General features: G+C 43.0%; 1 protein-coding gene across 1 annotated transcript in view; it reads left to right on the forward strand.

The window, feature by feature from the left end:
* The first annotated feature begins 238 nt into the window (after positions 1–238).
* The window catches only part of LOC103370141 (guanine nucleotide-binding protein G(I)/G(S)/G(O) subunit gamma-13-like), a 25418-nt gene continuing 7176 nt past the window's right edge, over positions 239–18480 (forward strand). The window contains exons 1-2 of the mRNA XM_008299072.1: positions 239–644; positions 16426–16554. Of these exons, the coding sequence (XP_008297294.1) occupies positions 16457–16554 (98 nt within the window). The 5' untranslated portion in view covers positions 239–644; positions 16426–16456. The remainder of the gene's footprint in view (positions 645–16425; positions 16555–18480) is intronic.

Here is an 18480-nt window from a genome sequence, read left to right on the forward strand (position 1 = left end):
ACACACACACACACACACACACGCGGGTTGAAGTCTTTCCTTACATGTCTGTACCTGCTCGCCTGGTCAACTCTCTGCACACACACACACACACACACACACACACACATTCTCTTCTCAGATGCGCACGCACGCACGCTCATATAGGAGGATCCCAGCAGAGCGGCGGCCAGTGAACGGCGGAGCGCGCACCGGACCAGTTGGTTAACTTGTCCTCCTCCTCCTCCTCCTCCTCCTCCTCTTCCCGGTTCATTCTCTCAGGCGGCAGCAGCAGCAGCAGCAGCAAACCGGGACTACCGGCTACCGGGCAACAAGAGTCTCCAGCAGCTCGTCCAGACAGCCTCAGACTGCTCGTCATCGTCTGTTTTCTTCGGGGTTTTTGTTTTTTTCTCTCTTTAACTCCGGAGACTGCGGATTTTAATCCTTGATCTTTGGATACCGACAGCGCACCGCCTCCCTCCAACAAGACCTGAAAGTGATTTGTTTTCCTTTTTTTTATTTTTTTATTTTTTAAATTATACAGCCAGGAAATTTCGGTCCAGCAGCAGCGGCGTCCCTCCGGTTTAACTGCAACCGGTCAGACTTGGAGAGAGAGAGAGAGGAAAAAAAAAAAGAGCAACAGCCTCCACCGGCGCATCCGTGAGGTAAGAGATGCGACTGAATCGAAACATTATGAGATTCTAGCCCCTTTATTTCCTCCCCCCCTTCCTCATGCGTCTTTATTGCACCGTTCCAGGCGTTTCTGAGGCAATAAGTCATTTTCGCATAAAACATGGAGGTCAAATTGACCTCAGAATGATCCATCTGCTGCCGTTTCCACCGGATTTATCCGTGCAGCTCTTCATTTTAGCTCCACTCCACCAGAAGTGCAACAAAAATCTGGGGTGGACCATTTCATACTTCTGTCCGCCTCCACCTACCCCACCACCAGCAGCACCACCACCACCCCTTCAACGCACAGGCACCTTGGTACCAGGCCATATGGAAACCCACGAATGTTACATAAAACTTCTCCTCTGCACTTCCTCCTCCTCCTCCTCCTCCTCCTCATCCATCCGTCTTCCTCCTGCTCCTCTGGCCTCATGTGACCCCCGTTTTTAAAGATGCTTGTAGTTTTGGGGCAGCGTTTGCAAAGTGACTGGAAAGTTGTTCTCGGCAATAATGCATCACAAGCGGTTCTGCATGATGAATGAATTTAAATATTCCAATATGCAGCGATATCAATAAATAGCTGCTCCCTGTGACTCCGGAGCCATTTATAGATGATGAGAAAACGGGCCCCTGGACATGTAAACGGCTCCCAACCCCACCTAGATACAGCCTCAAAGGTGATCGCTGAGTGGCTGCTTCACGCCTCTTTGCATCTTCTCGTTGTTCTCATCTCCTTCTGGTCTATTTGCATCCCATCGTATTTGATGTGCGTCCCCTCGGTGGTTGTCTTGTGGTCGTTTAGTTTGTCTGTTGTGATTGTTTTTCATCTCTTTGAGGCCATTTTGCATCCCGTGGTATTTGATTTGCGTCTCGTTGTGGTGGCCTTGTGTTGCTTGACATCTATTTGTGGGTATTTTACGTCTCTTGGGGTTGTTTTTTGTTCGTTTTTCGTCATTTAGTGTCTCCTTGATGCCGTTTTTCATCTCTTTGGGGTCATTTTGCATCCCGTGTTGTTTGATTGGTGTCTAATGCTTGTTTTGCTTCCCCTTGTGGTTGTTTTACATCTCTTCAGGGTTGTTTTTGCTTCTCTTTGTGGTCATTGTTTCGTTCGTTTTTTGTCATTTAGTGTCTCCTTGATGCCACTTTTCATTTCTTTGGGGTCATTTTGCATCCCGTGGTGTTTGATTGGTGTCTAATGGTTGTTTTGCTTCCCCTTGTGGTTATTTTGCATCTCTTCGGGGTTGTTTTTGCTTCTCTTTGTGGTTGTTTGGCTTCTCTTTGTGGTCGTTGTTTCGTTCGTTTGTTGTCATTTAGTGTCTCCTTGATGTCGTTTTTCCATCCCCTTGGGGTCATTTTGCATCCCGTGGTATTTCATTGGTGTCCTGTGCGTCTTTTACATCCCTTTGTGGTTAATACTGCATCTCTGGGGTTGTTTTTGTGTCTCATTGTGGTCGTTGTTTTGTTTGTTTGTCATTTATTGTTTGCTTGATGCCGTTTTACATCCCTTTGGGGCCATTTTGCATCCCGTGGGATTTGACTTATGTCTCGTTGTGGTTGTCGTGTGTCACCTGTGCTTATTTTGCATCTCTTCAGAGTTGTTTTTGCTTCTCTTTGTAGTTGTTTTGCTTCTATTTGTGGTCGTTGTTTCGTTCGTTTGTTGTCCTCTATTGTCTCCCTGTTGTCGATTTTCATCTCTTTGGGGTCATTTTGCATCCCGTGGTATTTAATTAGTATCTCGTTTTGGTTGTTTTGTGTCTCTCGGTGGCCATTGTGCATCTGTTTGCAGCTGTTTCAAGTCTCTCTGTGGTTGTTTTGAATCCTATAATCACAGTTTTGTCTTTATGTCGTTATTTACATATCTTGGTATTTGTTTTACGTCTTAGTGGTCGTTTTGACTCTCCTGGTGCTTATTTTGCATCTCATCATAGCTTTTGTTGTCTCATTATGGCTGTTGTGTCTTTGGTGGATCAACTCTTTGTTGTCATTTTGCACATCTTGTGCTTCATCTCTTTTTGCGGCGGTTGTTTTGTGACCCTGTGTGATCATTTGCATCTCTTTCGGGCCCATCTTTTCCAGTCTTTCCTCTCGTTATGGCAGTTTTTTTCTTTCCAACACCACTGTGTCGGGGTGGGTTGGTTCGTGGCCCCCTCCGGCCCCACCCCTGCTCCTCAATCTGTTTTCCACCCTGTTGGTATCTGGCATACTCACACCCACAGACATACACGCGAATTCCATCCAGTCCAGTTCTGTATCGATCACATCCCATTGATCGGATGTTTTTCCCCCCATGCAGACAGGGCCGCTCTGGTGCGATATGAGCTGGACTGGTCCCAGCCACTTCAGAGCTCATTGATGTGCCGAACGGATCAGCCGGTTGTAAAAGCTCAAACATCATCTGTCAGCATCTGGCATTTATTATCCCTCAGCAGCAGCAGCAGCAGCAGCAGCATCTCCTCCTCCGTTTAACGACAAGGAGCTGCTGCTTCTTTCTTTCTTAGTCTCCACTCTCAGCTGGTCAGAGGAGCTCTGCCTGTTCCTTTCTATTTTTAGCCTCTATTTACAATGCAGTAGCTATAGAGGCAAGAAGAGTCTCTCACTCTGTTTCCAATCATCTGTCTCTCCCTGCCTCTTATTTATCCTCCTCTGTCGTATCTCCCCGCTCACCTCTTTCTCCCACCTTTTGTTTTGCGTCCCTTCGGCTTCCCGGTTTAACCTTGAACCACGATCGTGGAAGTCAGAGGGAAGCGTTGGTTAGCAGGCTGCCACCTGCACACACTCATGCAGAACATGTGAGGCTGGGAAGATAGCAGAGGAGGACAGGGGGTAAAGGTTAATCTCTGGATGCTTTTGACCCAAATCACTATGCGACCTACATATCCTCCCCTAACACCACCACCACCCCACTTTCCCCTCCACACACCCACCCAAACATATCTTTTGACAGGCGCCGCACACACACAAATAGCCTCGTTGATGCCGGGCTACAACGACAGCAATTCCTAAAGCCCGGCGAGTTATATTCTGCTTGTGACAAAATGCGGCGAAGCTACGGAGGACAAAAAAAGTTTGATTAGAAGTTCTCTGAAAATACTTTAAGAAAGAAAATGTAATTAACTTGTTCTTCGTCTTTTATAATACTCGAGCATAATCTTGAGGCAAACTTGGCATCCCTTCAAGGCGAGTGTCCCAGTTTAGACTTACAGCTCCGTAGACGCCTCAGTAATCACTGCGAAGACGCCCACACGGCAAATAAATGGTCACATATCGATGCTCTGAACTCTTGACCAACATTTATTGCTCTGAACACAGATGTTCTTTAATTTGCGTTTGAGGACGTTAGCTATCTTTGACTGATGATGTAGCAAGCTTACATCTATGAGTTACTGAGACCACTGCACTATGTTCACGTCGCCTCTTCCGTTCATCTACATTTACAACCACAAAGGTTATCTGGCTACAGGAGAATCAACGAAAAATAATCCAGCCACCACCCTTACTCCATGTGTTCTAAGATAAACTGAATGGCCGTTATCGTCTCTCTGTTGCTCTGCTCGCGTCCATCTATGGGTCGACTTCAGTCCATTGAATCGTGGAAACAGATGCACAAAGACCGGAGCAGAACGGACACAAGTGAAGGAGAAAATTTGCGATAACAATATAACTGAGGATATAATTGTCGCTAGACAAAATACTTCAAAACTGTATGGACGGTTTCATACTTGGTGGGTGTATAGCAGTGGGTGAATACTCGGACCGACGGGGGGAAGGAAGTGGGCGGGACGCACAGGCAGTACTTGGCTGCTGATGCCAGTTTAGGACAGCCGTCACAGTTCTGTTTCCACCATCAGGTGGTGGCGGCGGGCGACTAGTCGGATCTCAAAATTGCTATCCAGACTCCACCACAACAACCGAACACTCCGATATTCGGGTCCAGCCCTACTGTGTCGGTCGATGCACTGCAGTCGCCCTCCTCCTCGGTTGCCACCATGCTTCTCGCTCCATGTTCATTAGACTGGACGGAAACAACAGCACTGCGCATTTCACTCAAATTTTATCACGATATTTCAATTTCATATCATCCCCTAACATTACACTGGTGTTACCGTGCACAGTGTGATACGGCCCAGCTCTACCTTGAAGTTCTCATTTGTAGTGTTGCACTATTGCGAATGGACCATATAAAGACTGTAAACCTGGTCCCAACAGGCACAGGTTGAGTGGCCCAAATGGTAAAAGGCTCATGAGCCACACAGAGGCCTGATAAATATGAAGTGACTGTTAAACAAGTTCATCAACGTGCTACAAGGAGCTAATGAGAAATTACCCTAAAGAGATGCAAAACAAGAAACAACTACACGCACATGCAAATTCACACACAAGACTAAAGATTACTTCAGATGTCAAACGACCAAAACAACGACACGAGATGTGAGATCACTACAAAGACGTCAGAGAGACTCAAAACAACACAAATCACACAAGGAGATGCAAATTTCACCCCAAAAACACACAAAACAACTTAAAAGACATGCAAAACAAGAAACTGCTCTGAGAGAGATGTAGGATCACTGTAAAAAAGACACACAAAACCACCGCACAGAGACTCAAAACGACTACAAATGATGCTCCGGCTTTCGGTTTGACTGTCTTTCACTTATGACGCATTTGACGCATCAGTGCCCAGGGGCACATTGTCTCATTATCCAGCCATGGGCGCAGGCCAAACTATACTTTCCACATCTGTTCCATCAGAGAGAAGAGGTGGAGCGATGTAAATTTGTCACCTGCTCTCAGCTGAACTGCATCCGTTTTCGAAAATACATAAAGCGCTTTATCGTCTATGCATCCGTCTAGTTTATGCCACTTATCTGGATCCACTTTGTGACGCTTGACAAAGATGTTTTCCAATAACTGCATCCTCCGGCTCCTCCTCCTGGAAGCCGGCCAGCTTCCCCTTTGCTTTCAGTTGGATGACAGGTCTATTTAATGCCTGTACAGCTGATGCGCCGGTTGACCTACACTTAAACTGACTCCGTGTTCTCTTGTACTAACCTACGGTGGCGGGCTCTCATGACGCTAAAGGTTACCGGCATGTTTTGGTGTCGGGGCCACTTTTTTAACAGACTCAGCTTCGGTTTGCGGGGAATTTTTCTCACGTTGCCACAAAGTAGTTATCGTCCCGAGAGAGGATTTCCTCATTTTCAAATCCAGATTGCTGCCCAGAGAGTTGTGAACGAGGTCCCGGGGCGGTTCGGCTCCCTCTCTAGATACGCAAACTCATTACAAACCCGAAGGTGAAATGCTTGCGTCAGACTCGGGAGGTGCTGACTCTCATCCCCGCTGGCTTCACGCTCAAGTGCGTTCGGCCTCGTTCGCGCAGGAGGTCACGGTCCGATGAAGCCGGCAGAACTACATAATCAGCAAAAAAAAAAAAAAAACAGAAACGCTTTTAGCCTCGTCAATTAACTAACAGCAACAACAGTGCGGCGGGGTTTGGGTGTCGGGCATGAATGTGAGTCTGCGGCTCGATTCACTTCAGACCACTTGTGTGTTTCCACGGTGTCGCTCGCCAGAAATCTTCACATCAACACGGCAGTCAAAAGCCAGCACATCCTCACCACATCCTGTGTGAACAAGAAGCTTTATAGACTTTCTCCTCGCGGCAGATGGTGGAACGCCAGAGAGGGAGGAGGAGAAGAAAAAAAGACTTCCGACATGTTTATCCTTTTTAGAACCTTTGAGGAAGCCGAGGTCTTCCCTGCGACAGTAAGCAGACGAGGAGTGAGCTAGAGCGATTCTATCAAGAGGGGTCAGTGACGTATCGGTGGTTTTAATACACTTCACAAACGCTATTAAATGTGACTGCTGGTTTAGACAATATGCGGCGACTTTGGTTTGGTTTTTATCAGCAACGACCATAATTGGACATGAGTAGCTCCTGGCTGGGTTACAAAGAAAGAAAGAGAGAGACGCTGCTAATGTGTAGAGCAATGGATTAACCGTTTCAGATTTGTGAAAGTGGACGGGGAGCACTTAGTGAGGAGGCATCTGTGGAAGACAGCAGGAGACGGACTGAAAACAGATATCAGAGAAAGGAAGGCGGCGAGAATGCAGCCGGGGGGAGAGCCGCCGGAACTGGAACAGCAGTAAGGCACATGGCGGTACAATGGTAGGGTCTTTCCGTTATGGACGTTGCGTGGCGTCAAAGGTTTTCTCTGGCACATTTGCAGAGAATAAATGTATGTATTTCCATGCAGAGTAATTTGAGAAGAAGAGGGAGGCAGGACGAGGGAAAAGGTAAATGTAAAGATGAGCGAGAGGGGAAAAAAGGGAGGACGACTTTATTTTAAAAAGCATTTGAAGAGTTCATTTGCAAAAAACTCCATCTTCACAAACCTTCAGAGCTTTTCCATCATCCACCTGAGACAATGTCAAACTTAAGTTATCTCTGCTTTTGTCATTTCTACTGAGTTTGATTGATCTTATCTCAAGCAAACAACAACAAATAAAGTTTTCTGAAAATCTACTTAAATGGAGTTATCTGTTTCTGCAAATGAACTCTTCATTTTGACTCCTTGTTGAGTGCATTTATGTAAATAGATTTCATTTCTGATTTTATATCATAGGAATCAACTAATTTTAAGATCGTTTCGTTAGCCCGTTAGCATAACGCACGCCAAGATGGCGGCCACTTTCGTAAATAAGTCCCTCAGCTTCCTGTTTCTGACCGTGAATGTTTTGGACACTTTATTTGAAGGCACAAAACATCCAACTGTGTCCCCCAAGTTGTCATTTATTCCACTAATATGCAACAGCAAATACATTTTGAAGTGTTCAATCTTATCCTACGTAATGATTATGAACAATGTAAACCTGCTCGAAGCTGCAAAGCGGGTTTTGTATCCCGGTAACCATAAACACAACTAATCATGCGATCGACTAAACCTAAACTGTGGATCAAGACTTTGCGCCAACAGTTTCTCATGCGATGTTTCGGACAGATCTCCCACCCCTACTGCATCACGTTTATTTAAACTACATAATGTGGAAAAGAAGGAGAATATCAGAAACTACAAAATAATACTAAACACAGCACAACATTGCCTTTCCTTCATTTTCACCTCTTTGTTACGCCCTTAACTTTAAAAAAAAAAGCTCTAAAAACAGCCAGAATTAACAGCTATCAGGCAAACATAGAGGAACATTTAGCAGCTTAAAAGACAAACATACAGTTGATGGCTACGAACATGATATCAAGCTAAAAGACTGATGATTAAGCTGCATGTCTGATTTAAAAAATCTCACTTTTTGTCCTGAACTACACCACGGGATAACATCTGAGCAACACAAACATCAAACCGACGAGGTATACGAAGTGTTATTTTGAAGTATTCTGGCAAGCATGAAGTGATGTTTAGCTGCATACAGTGTCCCACCACCTACTGCATTTACCTCCCACAGAAGAGAATCTACAGCAAAAACTTTGTGCCTCAGAAAAGCATAGCCGGGGGAAGAGCTTAAAAAAAAAAAAAAAGAAAAGGTAGAGGACGAGACAGTGAATTAGTGGAGGAAAAATAAAAAAAGACAAAGCAAACAGAGACGCTGGCGGAGAAGGAACAGGAGCAGACAGAGATGGATATAGCAGCCCGATAGATGTGAAAGTGGAAAAGAGGTAGAGAGTGAAAACGGGGATGAAGGAGACGGCGAGTGATAGAAAGAGGAAAAGCATCCAATCGCTCTGTCGTCTCTGGAGGATGCTGCTGAAACCCGATCTCAGCCAGGAACTGGTCATCACTCTCCCTCTCTGTCTGTCTAATATTGGTAAGACACACACACATTGTCCTGCAATATTGCACCTGGTGTTTTCCTCGTACTCACAAAAGGACACGCATGCACACACCTCGCCGAGTCACCGCTTATAAATTTCTCTTTGTCTTTCACACACAAACACACTCAGGTCTCTGTCTGGGCTTCTTTTTGAACCTTTTCTCGTCTGTCCTCTTCAATCGCGTTTTATGACGTAGTAAAAGTCGTCATATCGGACCAAGATGTTCACATAAAAGGCATTTATGTGGCTGAAATCAGCCGTGCGGGCCTCGGGCTTTCAGATGTTCAGCCAGATGATTGATTAGTTCTGTTCCACCGTCCAGTTCGAGAAGAGAAAATCATTAACTGCCAGTTATCGCTTCAGGTTATGAAAATGTTGATGACCTGGTATGTAGAAATTATCTTTCTTTTTGCCCAAAGGTAGAAATTAGCAGTATGAATTTACCACATTGATTCACAATAAAGCCAACACATAATTCTTACACTTGAGGTCTTGATATGAAGCTACATCCAGCAGCCGACTAGCTTAGCTTAGCATAAATGCCGGTGAAAACTGTTGGCCTGGCTCTGTTCTAAGGAAACAAAATCTCACTGTTACCACACTTCAGTCACAATTTGTTTTAAGAAAACTACAAGTAAAAACAACACTTTAGGTCATGATATTCACCTACATAAAGCAGCAGCTTAGCTTAGCATAAATGCCTGTAGAACTGTTGAGCTGGCTCTGTTTTAATTTAACACAATCTCACTAATTTACCACATTGATTCACAATTTGTTTTAAGAAAACCACATGTAAAAACAACACATAATTCTTACACTTTAGGTCATGATATGAAGCTACATCGAGCAGCAGATTAGCTTAGCTTAGCATAAATGCCGGTGGAAACTGTTGGCCTGGCTCTGTTCCAAGGTAACAAAAACTCACTATTACCACACTTAAGCGACAATTTGACAAGTAAAAACAACACTTTAAGTCAAGATATTTACCTACATAAAGCAACAGGTTAGCTTAGCTTAGCATAAATGCCAGGGTCAGGTGGAAACTGTTTGCCTAGCTCCCTCCTGAGGCAACAAAGTATCATTAATTACCACAATAATTCTCAATTCTTGGGGTTATAGTATGAAGCTACAGTTAGCAGTTGGTTAGCCTTGTTTAGCATAAAGGTTCTAGGGTCAGAAAATCTCCCTAATTAACACATTAATTCACAAAAAAATGAAACTACAAGTAAAAATAACACAGCACTTTACACTTCAGATCATGATATGAAGCTATATCCAGAAGCTACTTGGCTTAGCTTAGCATAAAGACTGAAATCATGGAGCCACAAGTAGCCATAGCAGCTTTATTACAGCATAGTCAGGGGAGCTAGAGGCGCTGGTAGGTGGATGTTGTTGCACTTATATATCGTTGTAGTTGTTTCCAAACTTTATGGTAAGCAAAGCTAACAGCAGCAGATTTACTGTACAGATGTGGGCGTGGTATCGATCTGCTCATATTCCCCCTCGGCAAGGAGGCAAGAAAGTGCATTTCCCAAAATGTGGAGCCTCTACACATGAGAATCGTAAAGCTCAACAGACAGAACAAACAAAGCAGGGTTCTTGGAAGATAGCAGTAATAACAGATACATAAGTTTTTATTAGTGGGCAGCAGCTAACAGTTCAACAAAAAGTACGTCTTCATCAGGGTATGACTTTTCTAAACCTGCACCAAGTAATCGTAGGATCATAGACACAGATTTCAGTTGACTGTATTGTCTTCACCAGATCTACATATAACGTATACAGCTGAATAACTCCGTAAATCAGCGACAAACAGGTAAAATACCATTAGGATGGACGCATATCGTGAAAGAACCAGACCTGCAAAAATGTGAATGAGTAAAGTGACTTAGCGCGATGCAATTAGAAAGCTAAAACTGTGAATTGGTAAAACTGGAATTGGAAAAAAGCTTTTAGCGATATGCTATTAGAAGGAAAAGTGCACGATCCAAAGCTACCGGCTGTAACCAGTCAGGTGTGAAGAACATTATACAGAACAAAAACATGAACAAAGCCACAGACTTCAGCTTTAAAATATAGACGTCATATGTTGTGAACGTGCAGAAAGTTGTGGACATGAGCCGAAATACTCCCTAAACAGACGTCTTATTAAAGTCCAGTAGTTTACAAATTATCAAAATAAAGAAAAGACACAAAAAGGGCCAGAAGAATAAATCATGCCTGTGTGTGTGGTGACTCAGCAGGGATAATATTGAAGCAGAAAAGTTGATCCAGAGGAGAAAAAACATCTGACAGCAGCACAGAATACCTGAGAGCCTCACTGTTTAATACCAAGCAGCAATTAAAAACAGTAAATATAGTTTGAATTGTTACCTGGCGCCTGAATTTTATGTTTTACACAAGTAGTAGACCATAGATTGATGCAGAAAAAGGAGAAAATGGTGCAGAAAAAATTAAACAAAATGCAGGAAACTAATGTTAGCTTCACACGGGAGGATGCACAGATATATCTTCTGAACGTTCAAACAAAATCTACACCCACAGATAAGCTGGACAGATTCTGGATGTGTGTGTATCACCGCCGCCAAGTTTTCCAAAGAGCATTTTAACTAAAGTAAAAATAGCAACAGAGAGCTTGAAGGCCATTTAAATATAAAAGACAACACAACAAAACGTCTGCAGCGGATTATGTACTGTTGCTCGTTAGGAGTTTCCAGACTGTGCGGTGGAGTAGCTGTTGAATCCAGAGTCGCTATTTCCTGCATTGAAATGCCCCCTCGCTCACTAAACTGTCATAAAGGACAATTGCGTAATATCGAGCGTTATTCAATGCCCCTTAAAAATACCACTGTTGTTGCCGTGTTCGAGCACCTTTTCAACGAGATCAATCCCGGAGCGCAGACCAGACGAGCGCTCGGCTCACCCGAACCCTCCAATGACTCATGTAAGGGTACAACAAGTACACAAGTACACAAGAGGGGCAGAGTATTACTGCGAGAGTATAGTGGACACAGAGCGTGGGTGGGGAGTGAGAGAGAGAGAGAGAGCAGGAGGGAGGAAGGAAAAGACGCAGAGGAAGAGAGTTTGTTGTGGAGAGTTGACCGCTGGCATGTTTGGTTTTTATAGCCTCAGAATCCTACAACACAAATTAAAGTCACTTATTTGTGAATGTAGCATGATGCTAACAAACAGGTGGAAGCTAGGCGTGATCCAAAACAGTCCTGGATATACGGTGTTTGTGAAGGAACAGCTCAACTTCTTGGGAAACATCTTACCTGTCAGCGTTGAAAGTTTTCCCCATCCGTCCAAATGCCTCTTACATTTAGACCCGCAGTGAATCCAGAAATCACCATCACACAACCATTTCTTTTAAAATGTCACAGCAACAAGGGTTGGATTAACTACCAGAGAAGGTCCTGACCTCCCAGGGGGGCCAGGAGCAAAATTCTGCTTCGAGACCCGAGTGCCACGCAAACCGTTTTCCATTACCACACCTGACACCTCCCACTGCAAGCCTTTAACGCTGTTTGTTCCATCTGTCAGTGGAAGAATAAGCAAACTGATATGGAGCAGAGTGAGGGATTAAACAGTATTCATTTAAGTTGTAGAATCTTAACATGCATAAATATTAGCATTAACATATGCAAGAAATTTTAGAAAATATAGAAACACTGAGTTCTGGCTCTGTTGCCTGGTAATGAGTCCAATCCTTAAAATATTATGCAGCTTTGGATACACAGTGTTATCACATGCCAAAAGCTACGGCTACATGTTTTAAACAGTCAAATAAACTGGTGATCCATCATCTCCTCCAGTGACAAACTTCAACACAGTAAATTATAAACACTATTTTTCATTTTATCAGCTGCGTCAGACCTGTTAAAGTGCCTCCAAATGCTATTTGTACAGCGGCTTGGCTCACATAAGTTCTGCGGTTCTCTTTTCATGATGAGGATTGTCCCACTTCATCCTCTCTAAGGTTGTTGACAAGTGCCTTGAACCTGCAAACTTTCCAACAGCCAGCAGGGGGCAGAAAGAAATTCGATTGTATAGAAAGCTATTAGAAAGTGACACTATTTTCTGTTTTCGTAGTCATCTTAGTAAACATTTTCCGAATAAGTTTATGGTCCCAGTTGTTAGTTCCAGGTGTTTGTCAACACGGCAAGTTGATAATTTCGTAAACGATGGTCCCATTGAGATGAAAATAGGCAACGAAGCAGGTTTCTTTTATTTTAGGGCGACCACAAGATTGACAGTCCCGAAGCTTTCTCTTTTTTTTAAGAGAAGTTAAAAATGCAGAAGTTTTACAGGAAAATGCTTAAACAGACAGGAGAGAAAGGTAAAATAAAGGAGCATCCTGATAAGAATGGGACGATTTAAATCTTAGCTAGCTGGCAGCGAGCATTGTTCTGTCCGAAGGGGGAAAACTACATATTACTACAACCAGATATACCTGGTGTTCATTTATTAGTTTGTTTGTTTTACTTTGGACAACACAATGTTGGTTAGTCTCATAGTTTAATCATAGCAACTGGACTTACTTGAGTTTCTCGAAAATGTTTCCTGTGCGTCCAGTCCTTATGCTAAGCTAGCTAGTCTAAACACTTTATTACTCAATAACCCCACACCAGACGGTAATATGGCATTATTTTTTTGCATCTAACTTGTGCAAAAAAAAAGACACTTAATGTAGTAATGAGTGCTTCAAGATGCTAAAAAATATTTCAAGAAACATCTCACTTTAAATGCCACATCTACAGAGAACAGGAGCGCCAGCATTGACAGTGACTTTGACCTGGTTCGACTCCTTTTCACCCAAGGTTGAAGTGGACTAGAAAGCTGCACTCGTATCACCTCTCCATCTTTGTCGCCACGGTTAACAATCCTGTAGCATTTTCACGGAGTACATAAACCCTTAGTTTAGCATAAAAGCATCCAAATATTTCAATCATGTTCACGTCTATTCTTTTCTACTTTCCAGCTCTGACCAACAAACAGACAGATCTATTTGATATTCCACATTACGATGACATACGATACTCAGCCTTCACCTTTGATTACAGCTAATATCTGATGCTACGCTACTAGTTTGTCTTTAGCTAACTGCATTTCCTCCTACCGGGCACGAAACAGATATGACCTGTCAAAGTGCATTAATCTCTAAAGGCTGTGTGAAGGAAATACTGATGGTATAATGTTGTCTCAGACTTTGTGCTTGCATGTAGTTTTAAAAAGACTTTGTAAGGAGCTTCAGAAGGAGCGCCGGCGCCTAGAAGCAATCTGTGAAGGGCAGGATATATCCTAATTAAGAGAGCATCAATGTAATGATGCCATTCATGTAGAGTGCTTCTGACATCTCATACATTTGCAGAACAATATGAATGACTAAAGCTGTTTTTGCTGTGCTGTGGTATCTTACTGAAAGTCTCATAGCTTTGTCCCAACCAGTACAAAAGGACGTATTCGTCTCCGTCTGCAAGCAGAGTTAAAGGATCCTCTCTTTCTCCTTTGGTGCCGTTAGCTGATGAGTCGTCCTCACTTGAGATTTGTTTCAATCTCGCCAAAGTGTTCCTTTGATTTAAAGGTGTGGACGGCCGCTGTGAGATAGAGGAGAGACGTGACTTCAGCCAGTTACACAAGTGGAGAAGGGCTGTTTTTATTTTATTTTTTTTACCTCCGTGTGTTGTTGGGACAGTTGGAAGAACTAAAGTAAAAATTTGCAAATGATCTCGACCCCCGTATTTGCTTGAAAACAAAGACAACACTTCAAACCGACTAACTGGATGGCTCATTTTGAATTCGATGCGAGCGACGCGTTTCAAAAAAAAAAAAAGCTGGGACAAGGCCAACAGGAAGATAATAATGGAGCTGTGGTTTCCCAACACTTTATTGTCTGATGTACCCAGACAGCCTTGTCAGTCTGATTAAAGCACCCTTCATCAACACCACTCATCGTGTGTTATGCTGATTTCAAAATGGATGTCATTTAACGACCCCCTTCACTCAAAATGTGTCTATATGGGTTTTTTTTTTCTTTTTTATTTGCTAAAAGTGAAATTCTGTCATGAGTAAATAAGCAGACAACACAATGGCCGAGTGTTTCCCCCTTGAAACTGCAGTGTATTGATTCAGACTTCCAAAATTTCGAACCTAAAGACTCAATCGGGGCAGGATGGGAGTTTATGTATCAGTGGCGTCGAGTAGTTTCACAGTGTTCGAGCAGAGTGGTCGGCGAGCTGGTGTGCTTGAGCTACACTTAAGTCAGAGATGAGTCATTGTGGATTTATTCGAACAGCTGGAGATGGTCTTTAACTTATTCAACACTAAGTAACTTTGGCTTGGAATTCATGACCAGATGTGGTTTTGATTAATCACTCATGAATTCTTAAGTATACTTCACATCATTACATATCTGGTATCAATCAAAAGCAGACAAGTTGACGGTTAAATATATCTGGAAGTTTACTCTTGTCATACAGGTGAAATACAGGTGTGAAGAGGTAAAGGTAAACTTCATAATTACCAGAGATATATCCCAGTGTCCTCGCCAGGACTTTTTTTTACAGCGTACAAGGGCAGAAGTCGTCGTCGACCCGGGGAGGTGGTCTTAGTGAATGGTGCTAATGGTTAGCGGCGAATACACTAGCGAATAGCAGCGTTAGCAGCGAAAACGATGGTCGTGAAACTCCGTCGGCGCTTGTGGTTTTCCTGTTACGTGCCCTTGAGAACAACGTATCGGCCCAATTTGCAGCGTAATTTTTTCAGGCAGCAGCGTAACAGGTTGTTATTCTGTTATAACGACCCTGTATGCAATTATTATTGTTACTATTTGCATAATTTATTTCATGACTGAATCGCTTGTTCACATGCGAAGATTCCCACTGATAGACAATCAAAATGAATGTAACAGAAAGTCGCCATATACCGGAGCCCGCTACACTGGTCTGCAGGGTTGAACAGGGTGAAAGGCGCCAACTGGTGTAGCGGGCTTTTGTGTTGAAAGGGGTAAAACACCATTGACATATTAAAATCTGTTATAAACTACTAATACTGATACAATTGGACTGCCAGATTTTAGGTTGCTTTGTTGAAGTGGCTCAAACTTTACCCATTACTTTTAGCTAAATGCTCTTTGATCTTTAACTTTTAGCAGCTTTAACTCTGAATCCACTACTTTCACCATAAGTATTTGGTCCGTTTATCTATTAATCGTAGGCGATATTTATCAACTACCCTTTTCAGCATGTATCCATGACAGCTCACTGCTTGAACGTTTTATCTGGTAGATCAGTTTAATTCAGCTTCTAACTCTCTTTCTGACTAGATTTTGCATAATGTCAACTGCAACAAGTCGTGTTCTGGTGTACCAACTGATTCAGGATGTAAATAGATGTTTCTTAGTCATAATTTAAGGTGATGGGATGTGAAGGTGATCTCATAGATTGCTCACTAGGACAGGGGAGGCTGAAGGGAAGAATTGGGACACAGGTACATGCCGTCCTTTTTTGGGGGGTTATTAAAGCCAAACATTTTCTCCTTTTCCTCCCCGGAGGTGTCGAACATCACCTCTACTCTAACCTGCTGTCGTTAATCTTGATGCAAAATTATCGAACTAAACAAGAAATGAACCAAAATTTGCATAATGTTCACTGAAAATTAAATCTGGCATTTTGGCGGAAGCTGAGGAAGTGGAAACACGAAGCCCAAAGGACACAAAAGAAGGCCACCGAATGCATCCCGCCATTTACGGCAGCACTCGGTTGTACTCTGTGAATTTAACAGCCCCCTGTTCTCCTTCCTGTAGGTGGAATCACTAAGCAGCGGTTATAAATCAGATGTACTTTGTGGTGTTCTTGCTGCCGGGCACAGATGTATTGAGTGTGTCTGCCTGCTATTTAACAGTGCACTCTATAAATATAACCGTGGCCTCCTCCCACTGTGTACAGGTAGAGAGAAGCCCTACATCAAGCTGCAGCCATGGATGAGATGGACCTGCCCCAGATGAAGAAGGAGGTGGAGAGCCTCAAGTACCAGCTGGCCTTCAAAAGAGAGAAGTCCTCCAAAACAGTGACTGAGTGAGTAGTCACTCCACTCCGCGCAGGGTTCAAGACCCCGAAATCAACTGAGCGCATAAATAGCTCCGACCCTCTGGGACAAAAAATTGAAATAGTTTTTTTATTTTTGCCAAATACACTGAGAACATTGCTGAGAGCACTTTCTACACAGTAGAGATGAAGCCACAGCCGGTCGTGATTAGCATTAGCTTAGCATTAGGACTGGAACACAGGAGAAAACTGGAAACAAAGCAACAAAAGCACAATAATAGGGAATTTAGCTGTTACTTCTTGTGTTTATGCTAAGCTAAGTGGTAATTCAGAATAAAAGCAACAGGGGTGTTTGATTGTCGTTTTAAATTATTAGGATTTCCTATTTTTATTCTGTAGTTTTACCTACTGGTAGTTGATAACTTTATTCACACATCTGATGTTTGAGTGTGTAACTGTGTTTGCCGGATTAACCGACATACTTGCATAGACAATAACACACTGTTATATACTGATAACATGCATGCTGTACACTGCAGAGCTACACAGCATGCATCACCTCAGAGCTGTTTACCTGCAAATGAACTTCATCTTCCTACAGTGACGTACACTGAACAAAACAATCTCACAGTCTCAAAACAATCTCATATTGAGGGCATTTCATTTAAGGTGGCTTCATTGTGCAAATTTTCAATTCTTGACCTCAGAATCAGGAAGCAAAATTTGAACATCATGATCAAATCCCCTCTTCTAAAAATGTTTGNCCCTTCATCAACACCACTCATCGTGTGTTATGCTGATTTCAAAATGGATGTCATTTAACGACCCCCTTCACTCAAAATGTGTCTATATGGGGTTTTTTTTCTTTTTTTTTGCTAAAAGTGAAATTCTGTCATGAGTAAATAAGCAGACAAAACAATGGCCGAGTATTTCCCCATTGAAACTGCGGTGTATTGATTCAGACTTCCAAAATTTCGAACCTAAAGACTCAATCGGGGCAGGGTGGGACTTTATGTATCAGTGGCGTTGAGTAGTTTCACAGTGTTTGAGCAGAGTGGTCGGTGAGCTGGTGTGCTTGAGCTACACTTAAGCCAGAGATGAGTCATTCTGGTGAAGGTCTTTTACCCCTTCAACACTAAGTAACTTTGGCTTGGAATTCATGATCAGAAATGGTTTTGATTTTAAATCCCTCATAAATTCTTCAGTAGACATCACATCATTACATATCTGGTATCAATCAAAAGTAGACAAGTTGACGGTTAAATATAAATGGAAGTTTACTCTTGTCATACAGGTGAAATACAGGTGTGAAGAGGTGAAGGTAAACTTCATAATTACTAGGGATGTATCCCAGGGTCCTTGATTTTTTTTTTTACAGCGTGCTAGGGCAGGAGTTGTCGTCGACGACCGAGGGAGGTGGTCTTACAGTTAGCTGCTAACAGTTAGCGGTGAATACGCTAGCGAATAGCAGGGTTAGCAGCGACAACGATGATGGTGAAACTCCATTGGTGCTTGTTGTTTTCCCGTTACGTACCCTCGAAAACAACGTATCGTCCCAATGTGCAGCGTCATTTTTTTCAGGCAGCAGCGTAACGGGTTGTTATTCTGTTATAAGGCTGGCAAGAACCCTGTATGCAATTACTATTACTATTGGCATAATTTACTTCACGACTGAATCGCTGGTTCACATACGGGGATTCCCATTGATATCAAAATGAATGTAACAGAAAGTCGCCATATATCGGAGCCTGCAGGGTTGATGGGGTGAAGGACGCAGACCGGTATAGCGGGCTATCGTGTTGAAAGGGGTAAAACACCATCGACATATTAAAATCTATTATACACGACTAATACAGACACAATCAGTTTAATTCAGCTTCTAACTCTCTTTCTGACTAGATTTTGCATAATGTCAACTGCAACAAGTCGTGTTCTGGTGTACCAACTGATTCAGGA

This window comes from Stegastes partitus, unplaced genomic scaffold (genome assembly GCF_000690725.1).
Source record: "Stegastes partitus isolate 25-593 unplaced genomic scaffold, Stegastes_partitus-1.0.2 Scaffold1378, whole genome shotgun sequence".
Classification (NCBI taxonomy): Eukaryota; Metazoa; Chordata; class Actinopteri; family Pomacentridae; genus Stegastes; species Stegastes partitus.